Consider the following 17763-nt stretch of genomic DNA (forward strand, 5'->3'; position numbering starts at 1 on the left):
CATAGCCCTGGTGTTGGTCACTCTATTAACAACTAACGAATAAGTAACATGCAAATGCAACAGATTACAAGTGCTCTTATATATGTTCCTATCCTTGTAATGTTATTTCATTTCAATGTTAGTGTTAGGTAGGCATATTCTGTGGTGGCACCAATCCATATACCTTCTAAGTTTAGTTTCTTATTATGCATGTTTGTATTAATGCAGCTTGTTATAAGCTTTCTCCATGCAGCCACTGGAGATTATCCAAATTGATAATAAAATTCTACAAAAATATCACGTTTCTCTATTATTTTTTCGCTTTCAGCAAATAATAAACTTAATCTTACTACGGTTGCACAGTTTATATTTGTTCTGGGTATTCGGACCTAAGAACGATTACCTTGCTCCTCTTTTTGATTGGTCGTTATCACTCTCAGCTTCCTGCTTCACCTTCCTCTTCTCGATGGTGTGGTAGCACAGGCTGTGATAGTACCTGAAGAAGGCATTCCGGACGTTCAAGTCAGTTAGGGTGTCGACACTCGTTTGTCAGAGTACTATAGATAATGACGTATCTGATTCTTGCAATCTGCACTATTTATATTACCTTAATGGATCTTCGTTAATGGGTCGGATTAGGATGTTGGTTCTCATTTAGGGTTATACTAAACAATTCTTAATTATGGATTAACCCTATTAACTTGGTCAACCTATGATTCGTCATCATGAATTGATCGACCACGTGTCGTTGCGTAACCTTTTTATGGTGATAAGATGGTTTGAGTTTCTAATCGACGATGTTGCCAATAGACTCCCAGTAAAGTATTCTTTAAGAAATACTCAAACAAAATCTTCTGATGTATATACGTTGATTGAAATAGATGAGAGAATTTTTTTGTAGGAACTTATAATCTAGAATAATTAACCATGACCCTTTTTTGTTTCAATAAATATTGGGAAGTGAAGAAATGGGAGGAGCAATATGATATATATCTCCAACAGTTAGCGTATCGATTTTATGGTATGAGTGAGATTTCGATACACGAAAATTTCAACGCAAAGAGCAAAACCTAACAATATCTCATATGCATGTGCTTTGCATGGCATGACAAGATTGTATTTCATTATTCTTCAAAGACAAAGAAAAAAACAATAAGTTAGAGTGTTACAGTGGTAACAAAAACTAAAATTAAAATACGATTCAATCATAATATATAAGCTTTACATAATATTCAAAATTGAATTATAATGTTACATTATATTAAGGAAACTGTTTTTTTTACATCCATGTTTTACCCTATACTTCCATAAATATTAATATTTTAATTTTTAAAATTATTTTAACATTTTATATTTTATTTATATTTTTATTAAAAAGATTTTTTATTTTTTATTTTTTTATAAATATTAATATTTTATTGTAAATGTGTATATAGTAAATTTTTGGAGTGTGCCACGCCCCTTTTACAACAAATCCTAGGTAGTTAGTCCCCCTTTTCTTTTAGCACCATTATTGGTTGGTTATATACACTTTTTATTGTAACTTTAATGAGTTTTAATTTTAATAACAGTTTTTATTTAAAATATTTAAACTTGAAAATTTATTTAAAAAATCAAATTCAAATCCTCTATTTGTACACACTTTTTTGTTTAAGTCTTTATATCTATATAAAAACTTTATATATTACGGTCTCAATGTAATAAAAAATTACAATTTGAATCATTAGCTTGTCAAAACTCTGTTTTTACATATTTAAAATATTTTTTTTTTCTCCACATAAATAATTATTTTATATATTAGTATTTTTTTATTAGTTGCTAAATAATTTAACTTTAGATATTTTAAAATTACTACAATTGAAATTGACGATGTAAAATGATAGTGCCACCATGCATCACCCTGAAAAGCAAATTTGGCAGTAGACTATTACCTCTGTGTTTTGTTTTTTTTTTTCTTCATAACATTCAAGTTAAACTTGTTGTACCCTTTAAAAATCTCCAATAAAAACTCAGGTTGAACAAATTTATGGTCGTTATAAATAATTCAATTTCAAGATTCAAAAATAGCCAATATCAATTCTACATGTAAGAAATGTCTTTATTTTGTACTTTCTTTTAATCTTCAACTCTTAAAAATTCTAGTATAACAAATTGTCAAAAGTTTTATAACAATCTACCTCGTTTATTTTATTTTTATAAAATCAGGTTTAGACCTACTTATATTTTATGATAAATTCTTATTATTTGTAGTAAATGTGAGATCTCTAACACATTTTCTCATATCGAAACTGTCAATTCGTATATGAAATTATACATTCATAATGGTTTAATAGCAACTTATAACAGATAATCCTGATAAGTCTAATAAACTTTCATTAAAATAAATTATAAATAATTATGTTGGAGATCCCATATCGACTAGAGATTATAACCTTTCATTGTATATATGTGGGTGCAAACCTCACCCCATTAAGCCGGTTTTATGGGGTTGAGTTAGGCTTAAAGTCCACTTCGTAATAAATTATGATAGTATACTTTAAATCTAATTCAATTTTATAAAACAAATTTTATACCAAATTATACATATGAGTATAAAGGTTTCTAAGAATTTAAATTAAAATACAGTAGTATCATAAGATACAAATATGCTCATATAAAAAATAAAATGTAGTAGGATTTTATAATGGAAGGGTTTAAAACGAAATATATATACAAACATTAAAAAAATTATTAAACATTAATTTTTAGTATTATATGTCCTTTTCACACTCATATCAATGACGCAACCCGCTAATTAATTCAGAAAGAGAAATGAATCAATGACGCAAGTGAACCAAATTAAAAAGAAATATTTATTTATTATATTTCCCCATTTTCCATCACATTAATCATTTCTTTCAGCTTCACCTATCTTATAACTTTTTTTGTACGAAATCTTTGTACTAGCTAGTGCAATTTTTTTATTGGAAAAGTATATTATTTTGCATAAGCTGATTCATCGTCTTGTTTCATCTGCCTAGACTAGGTTTTTTTATCAGCTCTACCTAGGCTAGGTTACTGTAAAGATATGCAATAGTTTATTAACCCTTTTTCATTAACAGGAATATAGCGTAATTAATAAACTAAGTGGTTGAGGATTTAAATTCTGGGCATAAAAAAATATTGAATTATTCGTATTATGTTTCAAGATAAAAAAATTTATTTAGTGATGAATAATCTGTATTAATACTATAATTAAGAAATGTATTTAATTTTGAACTATAATTTGTTTGTTCAGCAACCAACGGAGAGAAATTATTGAGAGGAAGTGAAGAAGTAAGTAGCTTACTAAACCTAAATTTGAAATGACGTGAGTGATGAGTTGACATGCATGGATCCTATCATCCCATGTTGGTTTGCTGACAATTAATCAACTGTCCCCTTCCTTTTCCTATAACTAACAATAGAGGCTGCAAAAAGTGGTAGACTCAATTTCTTTTATAAAAAAATTAATTGATATAGTGATTAAATTAAAATTATTTTAGAAATTAAAATAAATTTTGGTTTTAAATTAGTTTATATTATTGTTATATAGTTTTTAAATTTGTATCTAATTAACAGTTAAGATTTTAACTACCAATTATTTAGATTCTAAATTTTGTAACAAAAACTTGGTAGCTAATTAGATACCAATTTAAAAATCATTTAACAATAATAGAAATTAATATAAAAATTAAAAAAAATAGTTTCTAAAATGGTTTATAATTTAGTTATTATAACAACTAATTATTTTTTGTCTCTAAATTTGGTTTCTATTTATTGATTTTCTTGTAGTGATGGATATGTGTCTGTTATTCAAGTTTGATGTTTCGTTCCCTTTTAAAAAAATAATTTTAAGTTGGAAATTTGTACAGGTTTATATATTATAAAATAATTCTATTTTAATGTGAAATTTTTAACATAATTTCTACACATCAATATTGTGAAATTCTATGTGAGATTAGATATTTATAAATAAATAATTTTATCATCTAAAATTTAAAAACATCGAAATAGGTGTATTTTTAATAATGAGAGATGACTATATAGAAGTGTTTATGGTGGCTAAAAAAAAATCTAAACTTGGATAATCAGTAAAGAAAAAGATGCAGAGTTCACTTATTCTAATTGGTATTTGGAACCTCTGGTATGTATGGAAACTATGAAATAAAATTTTTTCTTTTACTTTAGTTTGCCTCTATAACTCCTTGTTTAAAAAGGAAGAAGTTGTGTGTTTTGCATAATAGTCTTAAGCATCATTTAGAGTTTTTGTCTCGTTTTTTAGGATTAAGAGACTTTAAGGTAGAGTATATGTGATGTGAAAAGGATTACCTTTGGTTTTTGTTGAGGGTAGTGATTTACAATGTTGTTGTGTTATTTGTCAAGAGAATTTTTATCAGTTCCAAGATTTGTGTTTGGTGGTTTGTGTTTTTTATTTTTTTGGAATTTATTGTGATGATATAGTCTGGTTGTTGTTAAGGATGAGTTCATGTTTACGTGATATTATTTGAATTTATGTTAATCGATATATTTTGTTAGGAGTGAAGAAGCACAGGGAACAGTTTGTGATGTAAACGAAACTCATACTTGTTTTATATATTATATTATATTATAGTATAGAGGAATATTGAATTGAATAAATAAGATTAATGAAGGGTTGGGGTGGTGAACACAGAACCCCATGCAAGTGAAAACAGAATGGCGCATGTGGGCGAAAGCAGTGTCAACAGTGGCCTTTCGAAAAGAAGTGACCCTTCAGATGTATGACGAGAAAAGGTCGTTCTTACGATCAGTAACTAATTTAGGTAAGGCTCATGCTTTAACTCCCATCAAATCAAAAATATATATTTACTTTTTTTTTTCTGGTTTATTTTACTTTTAATTTAAAATTTTAACATATATTATTATATTATTAAAACAAATTGTCAAAATGAACGTAACTTTTTTATGGTGTCAAAAGAACACTTTTCTTTGGGTAACATTTTTTTTCTCTTACATTGATTTAATAATAAAATATTATATTTAATTAATAAAAATAAATATAAATAACATTTTAAAACAAAAATAATAATATTTATGATTTTTAAAAACAATTAATCTTCTTCTCTTCTCGGTCTCTCGCGTTTTTATTTTGATTTTTCAACTATTTTATCTTTTAGATTAAATTTTGATATATGAATTTGGACTGATTATTGATTACGAGTTTTAAAATGAATTTATATATATGATAAATGCATTGTGATATGGTTATGTTATAGGTATATTTGTTTCAACTGTGAAAAGTAGAACAAAAAAATCATTAATAACACATTTAGAATATCCATTAGTTAAGGGAATAGAAAAGGGTTATGGAAAAGAAATTTAAAGGTATAACTGTGTGAGCAAAATCAAGTAGAAAGGTGAATAAAGAAAATAAAAGATGAATGGGTGTATGGTGAAGTTAGAGTGAAGTATATTATCCTATTTAAAAATAGTGAATTAATGGAGCATGTATGTTTGAGCTGAAGCTAGGTGGTAACAGAAGTGTGTATTAGATACCTAATGACAGTTATAGTAGTTTAAGAGTTGAAACCAAACAACTCTAGAATCTGACCCCACAAATCATATTCCTTTTTAACATTCAACACTCAATAAAATGGAAAGAATGATGTCCAAAGTGAAAGGCCAGCTGTTCTCTAGATTTCCCAAATCAGATTTTTTTTTTCCATGTCGAAGAAATTTTAATTACTAAATAAATTTTTGATTTCTAAATCAGTTTCTATTATTATTAAATAATTTTTAAATTGGTATCTAATTACCCATCAAAGTTTTTACTATCAAATTTAGAATTTATATAATTAGTAGTTAAAACCTTAATTGTTAATTAAATACCAATTTATATATTATTTAAACAATAATAAAAATTAATTTAGAAACTATTTTTTTTTAGTTTTTGAGATGGTCTCTAATTTAGTTACTATTGTAATTAATTATTTTGGTATCTAAAAATTGATTTTTATTTCATAATTTTCTTGTAGTGTCCATATAGATTTTCTCCCTTTAGTAAACTACAATTTTACTTCTGTACTATTTTTTAATTATAAAGATATCTTTCACATCTTTCAGTTGGATCATTTTATTAATATTTTTAATTATGATATTAAATATTCACAGAATAACTTTTTTATTAAAGATTTAATTTCAGACTTAGAACTACCTTTATCAGTGTTTAAACAAAAGAGGTTGGTACTAATATTATTGATTACTTTACTAGATTCTTGAGACACTGAGCAAATGTCAAAGGTCTTTATAGGTTTTCTTGTTTGGTTATTATTACATATGTACATCTAATTTTTTAGACTTTCAAGAGCATGAAAGGATCAAAGTTCCCCCTAATCATCATAAACAAGTAATTTAACTTTTAAAATCTTAACTAAAGTGTAGGAATGCTTAAATAATGTTTACATATCTGTACTCTTTTCTGCACATGATGCATTGTGAATCAAAACTACAATTCTGTTTCTATACATTCTTGATTTTCCATTTCATTATTTTAGTTAAGTATGGAAGAATATCCACTGAATATTTTTGGAGCCTGTTTATATAACTTACACTCCACAAAGACGTAATCGGAATAAACACAAATTAGCTAGTCATATACTATAAAAAAAACTATTAAGTAAAAACAAATTTTAGAAAAAAATAATTAATTAATATATTAATTAAATTATATATTATTTTAAATATTAACAAAATTATTAATATTAAGATTAGTTTTTATTATTAATAAATAGTTTCTAAATTGATATCTAATTAATTATTAATTTTGGATGTAAATTTCTAGATGTAAAGATAATGAATCACAAATTAAAAGAATAAGACATTTGTTTTACTTATCTCTATTTGTTTATCTATCTATATATAAAAACGCATTATTTTGATACATAAACTTAATTTAAAATAATAATTAGATATTTAAAAATTTATTCACGTGTTTTAATTAAAATATTATTTTTTTCATTACTATTTAAACGTTTTCAAAGAATAATATTTTGATCATAATATTAAAATGTTAATTATGATTTTAAATTATTTTATAAATAATAATAATGATAATATGAAAAGTAGCTGTATAAATAAATTATAATTTTGTATACTTTGTAAAAAATATAAGTTAGTGATTATAATTTTCTTGCTTTTTTCGTATAATATCCTTATCCTGTTATTTTTTTTTTATATTCTATTATCTCATATCCATCAATAAATGAGAACACATTTCTATAGAGTGTAGATTTGTCGAAAACTTTGGGAAAGTTGGAAGTGAGGCAAGCAAATACAGAGTTGGGAATAGCAAAGCTCCTATGCGTTACTGTGAGATGGGCTTTGAACATAATTAATCTTAATAAAAAGCCCTAATAGTATTGGACTAGAAAAGGAACCTAGTATAGTGTTCGCTATTTGCATAGCACCATAGCTATAGTAATGTCTATTCAAACCGTCACCTTTGCTAACTAGATCACCCCTTCTTTTTTAATTTTCTATTTAAAAAATATACCTATTAATTACTTATTTCACTATAGTAGTCATTCCTCAATAGTCTAAGACCAACTCTTTTAACACCCTCTACTAAGAACACCACCCTCCATTTAACTACATCGGATAGAAGAAATCTAGTGTAAAATCTATTAGTTAATATATAAGTATTGCCATGGTAGGCCATTTTTATTTAGCAAGGTAATTTAGTTTAACATAGTTCTAGAATCAATGAAAAAAATATTTTGAAATTTGAAATAAAAAGTAAACAATTTAGACATACTATCATATGTACATGGTTTATGCAATTCTTCATCCGAATTAAAATTTAACAAAATTATTTATTGTGTAAAACGGTGAAATAAAGAGTTAAATTAAATTAAAAAATAATATGAATAAAATGTCTCTAATATTATTTTTAAAAATAGTTTTTTTAAATAAATATATTAACCTAGTATTAAATAAATACTAAATGTTGGGGAAAAGTTACAACAATGATACTTGACCAGAAAATTATTATGAAAATGGGAAAGTCATAAATGTGAACGACAATTTTCAACAATAAAATTGTCATTTCAAACGACTTTGTTTAAAACTTTAATTAATTCTTTTTTTTTATTTGAAATTGCCATAATGAATGATGTTTGTACACCTAATAGATTGAGAAGTACATAATGTATTCTAATTTTGAAAAAAAAAATGTATTTTTTTATTTAAAAATTTATCTATACAGTAAAATTATCTTTTTAAATGTGTTTTTTTATTAATATAATTTATATTTAATGATTATATTTAATAATTTTATTTTTATACATTTATTTTAACATAAATACATATCTACCATTTTTTATATATTATATAGTTTAATATAATCTATAATTTTATTAACATTCATATTTATTTAATAATGTACAAAATTATACACAAATTATATTTCATTTATCTATAATTATATCAACCCTAATCCACATATCACGCTCACATTGTTTAAATTTTTTGAAATATAACACAAATATTTACAGTTTTAACAATATTTAAAAATAGTATAATATTTTAATTTATCCACAACCTGTTTTTCACTCAATTTATTTTAAAATATTTAAATTTTTTAATATATTAAAACTTAATATAGGGTAAGATTGTTTTTTCTAAAAAAAAGTTATCTTGCATTATTGATTATTGTAAATAAAACAAAAATACATTTTTTAAAATGATAATATATTATGTACTATCTTTTATTAAACAATATATTCCAATTACGAATAATTTTCACCAATGTTGTAACTTTTACGAATGTTGGTTTGAATATGAGTTGAAATTGAAACACATCTTAAATTATGAACAGCAACAACTGCTCCAGATTCCGGAACCTTCTATTAAGGGTCTAAAACGTTTGAGCCAACACGTGCGGTATCAGTGGCTTAGGTGGACCTTTTACTTCAATCCAACGGTGAAGATTGCGGTCAATATGATCTAACGGAGCAGATTGCATAAAGTGATGAGCATCTGTGTGATGGTGACAGCGCCGCCAAGACATTACTTAACAAGTTTTTTCCCACTACAAGAAAACAAATGAAATATTATAAATTCTCCATGTTTCATGACTCAGCTTTGTTTAATGCATTTATTTTAAGAAAATCTCAATTTTCACTTTCTCCCAATTAACCACACTATAAATCTTTTTGCATTCTCTGTCCATAATTTTTTTAAATAGATATTGTAATTTAAAAAAAAAACATTATTAGTAGTCATGTTATGTGAAAAACAGAATATGAAAACTGATTTTTTCAAGTCAACTTTGGTCACTTGTGGTCCTATGTACTAATTTGGTAATCTTGTCGAAATCTATACGTACGATTTTTTTTATTTTTTTTAGAATTAATTTTACTCAAAAGTTTTTTAATATAACATTCAGTATTCACTGCTTAGATTTATTAATTGTTTCATACTTGAAAGTTATGTAATTTTTTTCCCTTTGTGACTTGTGTCATATTTATAAGTTCTTTTAAGTATTTTTTAAAGTTTTATTTGTTACTTTTTAAGCATCTGTTATAATAACTGTTTTTAATCTTATCTTTTGAGAGATCATTCATAACTTCTCTTACTATATATAGCCACAAATACCTTAAGTAAATAATGTACTTTTACATAGAATTCAATCATTGCATAATTTGGTTAATATCTTGAATGATTTAAAATCAATGTATTATCTAAATTTTATGAGTTCACAACAAATAATTGAATGATGCATAATCTTCAAGTTTTGAATCATTTTTAGTATTAAAAACAAATTTTTAAATTGATGGCAATAATCATTTGTATTAAATTACTTGTTTTTGTTTTAATTAGTTGGAAAATAGATTAATATTTTTATTTACTTTGTTGATTTTTTTTCCTTTAATTTTTTGTCTTTATTCTTGTTGAAATCGATAAATAGATGTTCATTATATTTAGAGGTAATAATATATAAGAGGATAATTTATGTGATATTTATAATTTTGAATATTAATAAATGGAAACATTTTATTTTAAAAAAACAAACTTGGAAGACCAATATATGACACTGTTTAGATATTTTGAGTAGCTAATTTTAAGAATTAATATCATAGAATCTTTATACTCCACGCACTTCATTAAAATGTTAAGTTCTAATATAATATCTTAACTAGTTTTCCATTAATCCTTCTATTAAATAACAACTTTCGAATAGAGTGAAATTATATTATATTATGTTATATTATATTGTATATTTATTATATTATATATATTATGTGAATTTATATTGAGAAAAATAGTTATATTACCTATATAATAAAGTATTAATTAGAGTAAAAAAAGTTTTATTAAGATATAATTTTTTTTTAGAGTATGAGTATTTAGTTAATGAAAATATTTTTGTAAATATTGGTTGATATAAATGGTAATAATTTATTTATGTATTTTAATTCTATTTTTGACCAAAAAAATAAAAGAAAGTATTAGAAAACAAATAGAGTGATAATTTCTTTTTCGTAAAATTAAAAGAAATTAATTTTTCATTTAAAAAATAATAAGTAAATAAATTAAAACGAAGTAATTGTGCAGTTAGATATTACCATATTGTCATGGAGAAAGATAATTTAAAAAAAAAATACAACTCTTCCTATTTTCTATACATTTTATTTCTTAAATAATTACTAAGTTTAAATAATCATTATACAATTAAAAATAGAATTATTTTATAAAACAGTATTAACATTATCATATTATTAATATTTTAACAAACATTGTTATTAAGTTATTAGCCAATATATGTCAAATTATTATAATTAAGAATTTAACAATAAATATAATATGTTAAATTGTGAAGTTATTATTAATTAGAAAATTTCCCTAATATATCTTTGAGAATAGTTATTATATATTTAAATTTTCTAGGGTTCATGAATGAATAATAATTTTATAGCAGAAACTATGAAATGCAATCTAATTAAACCCTAGAGAATTGAATTAATTTAGCTAAAAATGGTATATGTGTAGGAGAAGGGTTTGGTTTGTTTCTGCAAATTTGTGTAGAAGCATCGGGTTTGTGTGGACACTAAGAACATCCAAAAATTCGCTCTAACTTGTGTCTGTCGCATGGGTTCCACACCACTTTCTCTTCCCTTCAAACCCTAATCATCAACCCACTCTCACTCTCCTTTTCCCTCTTCATCTCCATCTCCATGTTCCGCCTCCGGTATACTTCCTTTCCATTTTCTATAATTTTCAACTTCATCACTATCTTCTCTCTATTTATCCATTTTATATACTGTGTTCGGTTTCTCTCTATTTTTGGTCTTTCGTTATCCTTCTTCGCATTCTCTTTGAACAGATGTTTCCTATTTGTAGTTTTGAGTGGGAGCACTGTGATTTTTGTAGGTTGAGCACGTGGTGTGTGTGTTTTTATTTATTTATTATTTTTTAACATTTGGGTTAATGGTTCGGGGAAGCTAGATTTAGAATGTTATCCTTAAGTCTTTATTACGTTTTTGTTTATTTTTTTTTTCGCCAAATATTGGCTCTTGCATGGTTGATAACTGTTTAAACTTTTCGCGCAACGCTGCGGATAAGGATCCTTATCTTTTCTATTTCTAGCTTACGAAGGCTGAATTCTAATATTGCTTGATATTGCTTTCTTTGCATATTTGTTTGTTTGGACATTGTTTGATTTCAGTCTAATGTGAAACACAATAAGCTCGTGTCAATAATCTGTAATCAATGCTACAAGGTGTAACTGCGATTGGTTAAATTTGTTCACATGTGTATATGTTTTGTATTTGCACTCAAAGCATTTTCAGTCTTGGTTGTTTGCACATAATTTATGCGTGACGTGGAAAAAGAAAAAAAAATGCTCTAACCAGTTTTTGTGGTTCAACCAGGGGATTGTTGCACAAAACATTCACTTCTTATGTGGTTCTGTTGTGCATCTTGTTCTGGCTCTCTGGATATGGACTGTGCTCTTTGAATGGGATAGAAAATTCACCAGATTATGATGGTTGTGCATCTTTTGAGAAGAGTTATGATTGGGGTTCTTCGGATACCATTGTTAGTGACTCTAGTTTAGGCTATGGGTTCTCATCTTCCCATAATTTTGAAAACGTGTGTCCGAACAGTCATTCGTTCTGCTTTCCATCAATGTTGTCTGAATTTTCTCATAAAGAGAGAATTGTGAAGGAAGCTTCTAAAGGAGAATCTGGCCGTCAATACAACAGTCCATTTTGTGTAGAGTTATCTCAAGATAGCAGGCAGACAAGTAATGAAAGCTGGTTGTCTGAACATGGCGTCTTCAGGTTACTTAATGGAGGGGTTGTCTCGTGTTCTTTGAACTCCAGAGAGGGAGTGGATGAGGTACCACCTCGTCAAACAGAGGTTCCTTGTACAGATGATATTTCTTCCTGTGGAGGTTCTTCCCTTAAGCAAAAGACAACACGCTTTTGGTCAAAGAACTCTGAGGTTTCCAAATCAAATTCTTTTGATGGTTCTGTCTCACCCAATGTAAGGATTGGACCGACTGTACTTGACTGGGGAAAAAAGTACTTGTATTCTTCTTCCGCAGCTTTTTTAACTGTGACAAATACATGCAACGATAGCATATTAAACCTCTATGAGCCATTCAGCACGGACTTACAGTTCTATCCTTGTAACTTCAGTGACATTTCACTGAGACCTGATGAATCAGCTTTAATTTGTTTTGTTTTCTTCCCTAAAAGTCTTGGTTTGTCATCAACTAGCCTGATTTTGCAGACAAGTTCTGGTGGATTCATAGTAGAAGCTAAAGGATATGCTACAGAGTCTCCTTTTGGAATTCAACCCTTATCAGGTATGCAAATTTCTCCTGGTGGAAGGGTGAGCAAGAATTTTTCACTGTTCAATCCCTTTGATGAGACCCTCTATGTGGAGGAAATAACTGCCTGGATATCAATTTCTTCAGGGCATTATTCTGTTGAAACCGAAGCAATTTGTAGGATAAATGATTTTCAGGTTTTTGATGCTTGGCTCTTCCCAACTATTAAGGATCGGTTGGTTGCGAATACTGGCCAAGTTGGTTCACCAATTGTAGCGATCAGACCCCATAGGAATTGGAGTATTGCTCCACATGGCTCTGAAACTCTCATGGAGATGGATATAATGGTTGGATTTGAGGGAAAAATCCTTGGTGCATTTTGTTTGCATCTACTGAGGCCCTCACAAGACACATCTGATATTATTATGGTTCCCATTGAAGCTGAAGTGGATAGTCATTCTGCCTATGATACTGCTGGCATATTCATTTCAGCAACTCTTGAGGGTCTAGCCTCATGTGATAGTGGTGAAATTGCTATCACTATCTCTCTTAGAAATGATGCTCCTAATATTTTAAGTTTTGTTAAGGTCATAGAAGTTTCTGACACCGAGCTTTTCCGTATTAAGTTCAAAGAAGGTTTACTGCTTTTCCCTGGTACTGTTACTAAAGTTGGCATTATTTACTGTAGTCACCTGCACTTGGAGTTACATGACTTTTCACCTAAGTCCAGCTTGCAAGAGAACTGCAAACTTCTGATTCTTACTAATGACTCAAGTAGTCCCTTGATTGAGATTCCATGTGAGGACATATTATATATCTGCTTTGAACATCAAAGGAAAATATATTCATCTGTTCAAGTAGAAGGCAAGTCCAAGCATACCCAACCCGACAATATGGGAACAGGGTATATGGGCAGAAGCATGCACTTGCAACCAAATGTCAAGGTAAGTTGGTTCAGCTCTTGCTGTCTGTATTCTGTTTGAACACAAAGGTTTTTGAACTGTTTATTTTGCAAATAAAAGTTGGAACCACTGAGTGATGAATATTGTCTATTATTTATTTATTCACTGATTTTTTAACAATGGGGGGCTTCAGTTAAATCTAGCGGCATATTTTGTAAATGCCTTGGAAGTATTTTTCGTTGATTATTTTTTAGTTTTTCATCTGGTATTCTAGTGCATAAAATACTGAACTTGATAATTACGCTCATCTATATGCTTATATTGTTGCATGTTAATTATGTGGCATGGGGAATTTTAATTTAAATCAATTGTGGGCATTATTAATATGTCTTTTAATGTTTTTGTTTTTGCGATTTGTCCCTCCACTCCTTTGAGAATTTAGTTTGACAGGTTTGAGAGTTGAGAAATAAAATGGTGAGGTTGCTCTAGGATAAAGATTTTAAATAATAATTTCAATAGAATTAACCAATTAGTTTTTAGGCATGGGAAAAAGTTGAGACAATAAACAAGCTTATCTCTTTTACATTACCCCATGATACATATAAATGGATATCTCTCTCATCAACTTGTACAGTATGCAGAAATAGTTTGTATCAAATAGTAGGGTGGTGCCCTTCTTTACCATTGTTTGAAATTTCTTTCTAACGTATTCTTCCCCTACTCTGTTTTCTTCATTACTACTTTTCTTTCCATTTGTCTTTCCATAATTAGCTGTGTACAAGCAATTTTGGTCATTATATACAGTAACAGATACTATTGGAAACAATTTTACTTGGTTTTCTTTAAATTAACCCATTTTTGGATAAATTACTCCATAAGCAATTATAGGAGAAAAATAAGAAGGTAAATAAAATAAATTGAGCTCCCGTGAACTATCTGATGCACTTTAGCTTTTTAGAGAAGTTAGACGAGAAAAAAACTTCTATGAAAGTTAAGTGCATAAGTTGATTTTTATCTTACGAAAGAAGTTCAATTCCTTATTTTTCCTAGTAGCATGGAGAAGTTTATTTAAGCAAGGCCTTAGCATACTTGATTATCGATACTTATTTCTAATTTCAAATAGCCATTACAGTGAAGTCTTTCTACTACTTTTCTTTGAAGGTTTTAGAGACAGAAGATGTAGATGAACTGGTTCTTGCAAACTGGAAGTCTCAAGGAACCATGGGTGGCATGTCTGTGCTTGAAGACCGTGAAGTGTTATTTCCGATGATTCAGGTTGGAAATTATGTCTCTAGGTGGATCACTGTAAAGAATCCCAGTGAACATCCTGTTGTGATGCAGCTTGTCTTGAACTCAGGAGAAATAATTAATCAATGTAAGGGTTTAGGTGATTTATTACACCCTTCTTCATCTAGTCACTTGGTTCTTGAGGAAGGTGCTACTCCAAAAAGGTATGGGTTCTCTGTACCAGAGAATGCGCTAACAGACGCATATGTGCAACCTCATGATCATGTAACTTTGGGGCCAATAATTTTTTATCCATCTGATCGATGTGGGTGGAGTGGTTCAGCATTGATAAGAAACAATCTTTCAGGTGTTGAGTGGATACCTTTAAAGGGTTATGGAGGGTTGCATTCTCTAGTTTTGCTGGAGAGGTCTGAACATGTTGACAGTGTAGATTTTGATTTTAAAATGCCCAAGGTGCTCAACTTTTCTCTTCCATATAATTTACTTCACATGAAAGAGATAACTTCTGCCTGTTCACCACATTTAGTGAAAGAGTTGTATGCCAAAAATACTGGAGACTTGCCATTAGAGGTTAAAAGTATCAGAGTTTCTGGGAGAGAATGTGGATTGGATGGTTTTAAGATTCCATTTTGTAAGGGTTTTACTCTTGAGCCAGGGGAATCAACTAAACTTCTGATTTCACATCAAACCGATTTTTCTGCAGCTGTGGTGCATCGAGATCTTGAACTAGTCTTGGCTACTGGCATTTTTCTGTTACCTATGAAAGCAAGTTTCCCTTATGATATGCTAGGTATCTGCAAGAGATCCATGTATTGGATGAGAGTGAAGAGATCCCTTCTTGGATTCATTCTTATTGCATCCTTAATATTTCTGATATTTTGTTTCATATTTCCTCAAACAACTGTGTCAGGCTTCTTGGATTTATCTTGCCAGAGTGATGATAACTTGGTCCACGCCACCATAAATAGTGCTGGAAAAGCCAGTTTGTTACGGCATGACCAGAGAAAGAGTAAGCTCTCTATGTCTAGTAAGATGAATCATCTAATGGAGGCCTCCAGTGGGAAATATCCGTATGGTCAAGAAAATCCAACTAAATTGGAAATTTCTCATAATTTGATACAGACTCCTGAAAGTCATGAACAGACTAGTAGTCATGCATTTGATATTCAAAGTGAAAGAAAGTTGGCATCCACAGATGGTCAGAGCTTTGATCCAACGAAAACATCTCAGTTGGATTATCTCACAGTCAAAACTGGTAAAGAAAAGGGTAGAAGAAAAAAGAGGAAGGGTCTCGGTGCCAAACTGGCGGCACTGTCTGAAGTTTCAAGTAGCCAAAGTGGGAATTCTACACCCTCATCACCTTTATCTCCCTCTCTCTGTGTTACATCTAAATGTAACTGGTCACTGTCTATGGATGTGGAGCAACCTTCCGAGGCTCTTAGTCCAATGACACAAGTGGCTGCCCGACATTCTTCCATTGATCAAGCTTCTGCCCTAGCTGCTGAGTCAAATATATTGAAGCCTGCCTTTTCACAAAGATGCAGCAATAGTACGTCTTCCCTAGTGCCACATTCAGCTTCAAGAAGTGTTACAAGATTACCTGTTCAGATACATTGTTCTACTTCTGCCATTCCTGCTAACTCTTTTCCGTCTCCCTTGGGGTCAAAATCTACTGTTAACTTGCATGCTCGAGCTCCTGGAGCCCAACTTCACAACCAAACAGCTGTTCACTCACGGGAGGCTGGGCTTGCGAGTGAGTATACATATGATATATGGGGTGATCATTTTTCTGGACTTCACTTGTTAGTTCCAAAAAATGTTACCTCCATGAATTCAAGTCTCGTGGAAAATAATTTCGACAGCTTTTTTGTAAGAGGTCCACAAACCCTTGTGACAAATTCTCAAGAAGGCTAATAAGTTGAAAAACGACTTTATTTAACGTTTTCTTGCCTCCACTCCGGACCTATGTTAGTAAGAAAAATAAAGGTCTGGATAAAGCCGTCGCAGCTGCACACGTGCACACTCACTTTGAACCAGTAGTGTAACAATACTTCTAATTTTGTGAATATTATAACAAAATTAATGAATGAAAGTTCTACAACAATTATGCTGGTTAAGGGGAAAATAAAATAACGAAAATCACGTGTCTGGTCTGAATTTGATGTGTGGTACGTGCTGATAATGGTAGTATCCATCCATGCCATAAGATAATAAAAACTGTGCTTCTAGTGCCTTCAGAATTTATCGAGGTTACTTTTTTAGTGTTGCAAGAAATGCACCCGATCTTTCTTCGTTAACTGTAAACGTGCGTTTCTTTTTAGCTTGAGAGAGCACGGAGAATTTTTTTCAAAATAGCACGTTTTACATTCCAAAGGCCTTATTTAGTATTCAAATTTATGGAAAACCGAATTCTAAAGATATTTACTCAGGAACACAAAAATGGTTAAAGAAATAAATTAGAAAGGGAAAATGGATATTTAAAAAGATTGGGAGTGTAAGAGGAAAAGATGGAGATGCAAAATATAATTGGCATTGAATAAAGGTAGCAAGAGGTGGTCCAAATTCCAGTTGTGGACCATTTTCCACACCATTCCAACATCACAACAATGAGTATTAGAGTAATACTTCCAACACATTTCTTCACTTTAACATTATATACGCACAGATAACTTCCTTTTTTTTTATAATTTTTATTGGTGCACTTATACCAAAAAACTGCAACTAGAGTTCATATGGGCTTTCTTTCTTTTATCCCTTTAGAAGCATCCAAAAGATCCAAAAGATATAGAAGCATCCAAA

General features: G+C 29.2%; 1 protein-coding gene across 1 annotated transcript; it reads left to right on the forward strand.

Annotated features, from left to right (window-relative positions):
• The first annotated feature begins 10941 nt into the window (after positions 1-10941).
• LOC137810129 (uncharacterized) lies at positions 10942-16903 on the forward strand. Its single transcript, XM_068611265.2, has 3 exons — positions 10942-11227; positions 11910-13758; positions 14878-16903. The coding sequence occupies exons 1-3, from the start codon at positions 11214-11216 to the stop codon at positions 16876-16878; spliced, it is 3864 nt and encodes a 1287-aa protein (XP_068467366.2). The 5' UTR covers positions 10942-11213; the 3' UTR covers positions 16879-16903.
• The last annotated feature ends 860 nt before the right edge of the window (positions 16904-17763 follow it).

This window comes from Phaseolus vulgaris, chromosome 2, assembly GCF_051622355.1.
Source record: "Phaseolus vulgaris cultivar YP4 chromosome 2, ASM5162235v1, whole genome shotgun sequence".
NCBI lineage: Eukaryota > Viridiplantae > Streptophyta > Magnoliopsida > Fabales > Fabaceae > Phaseolus > Phaseolus vulgaris.

What these genes read in the sequence shown, in the direction of transcription:
- LOC137810129 (XM_068611265.2), top strand. An exon ending in ACTTGCAACCAAATGTCAAG is followed by an intron (nt 13,759 to 14,877) that starts GTAAGTTGGTTC and finishes TTTTCTTTGAAG; the next exon opens with GTTTTAGAGACAGAAGATGT.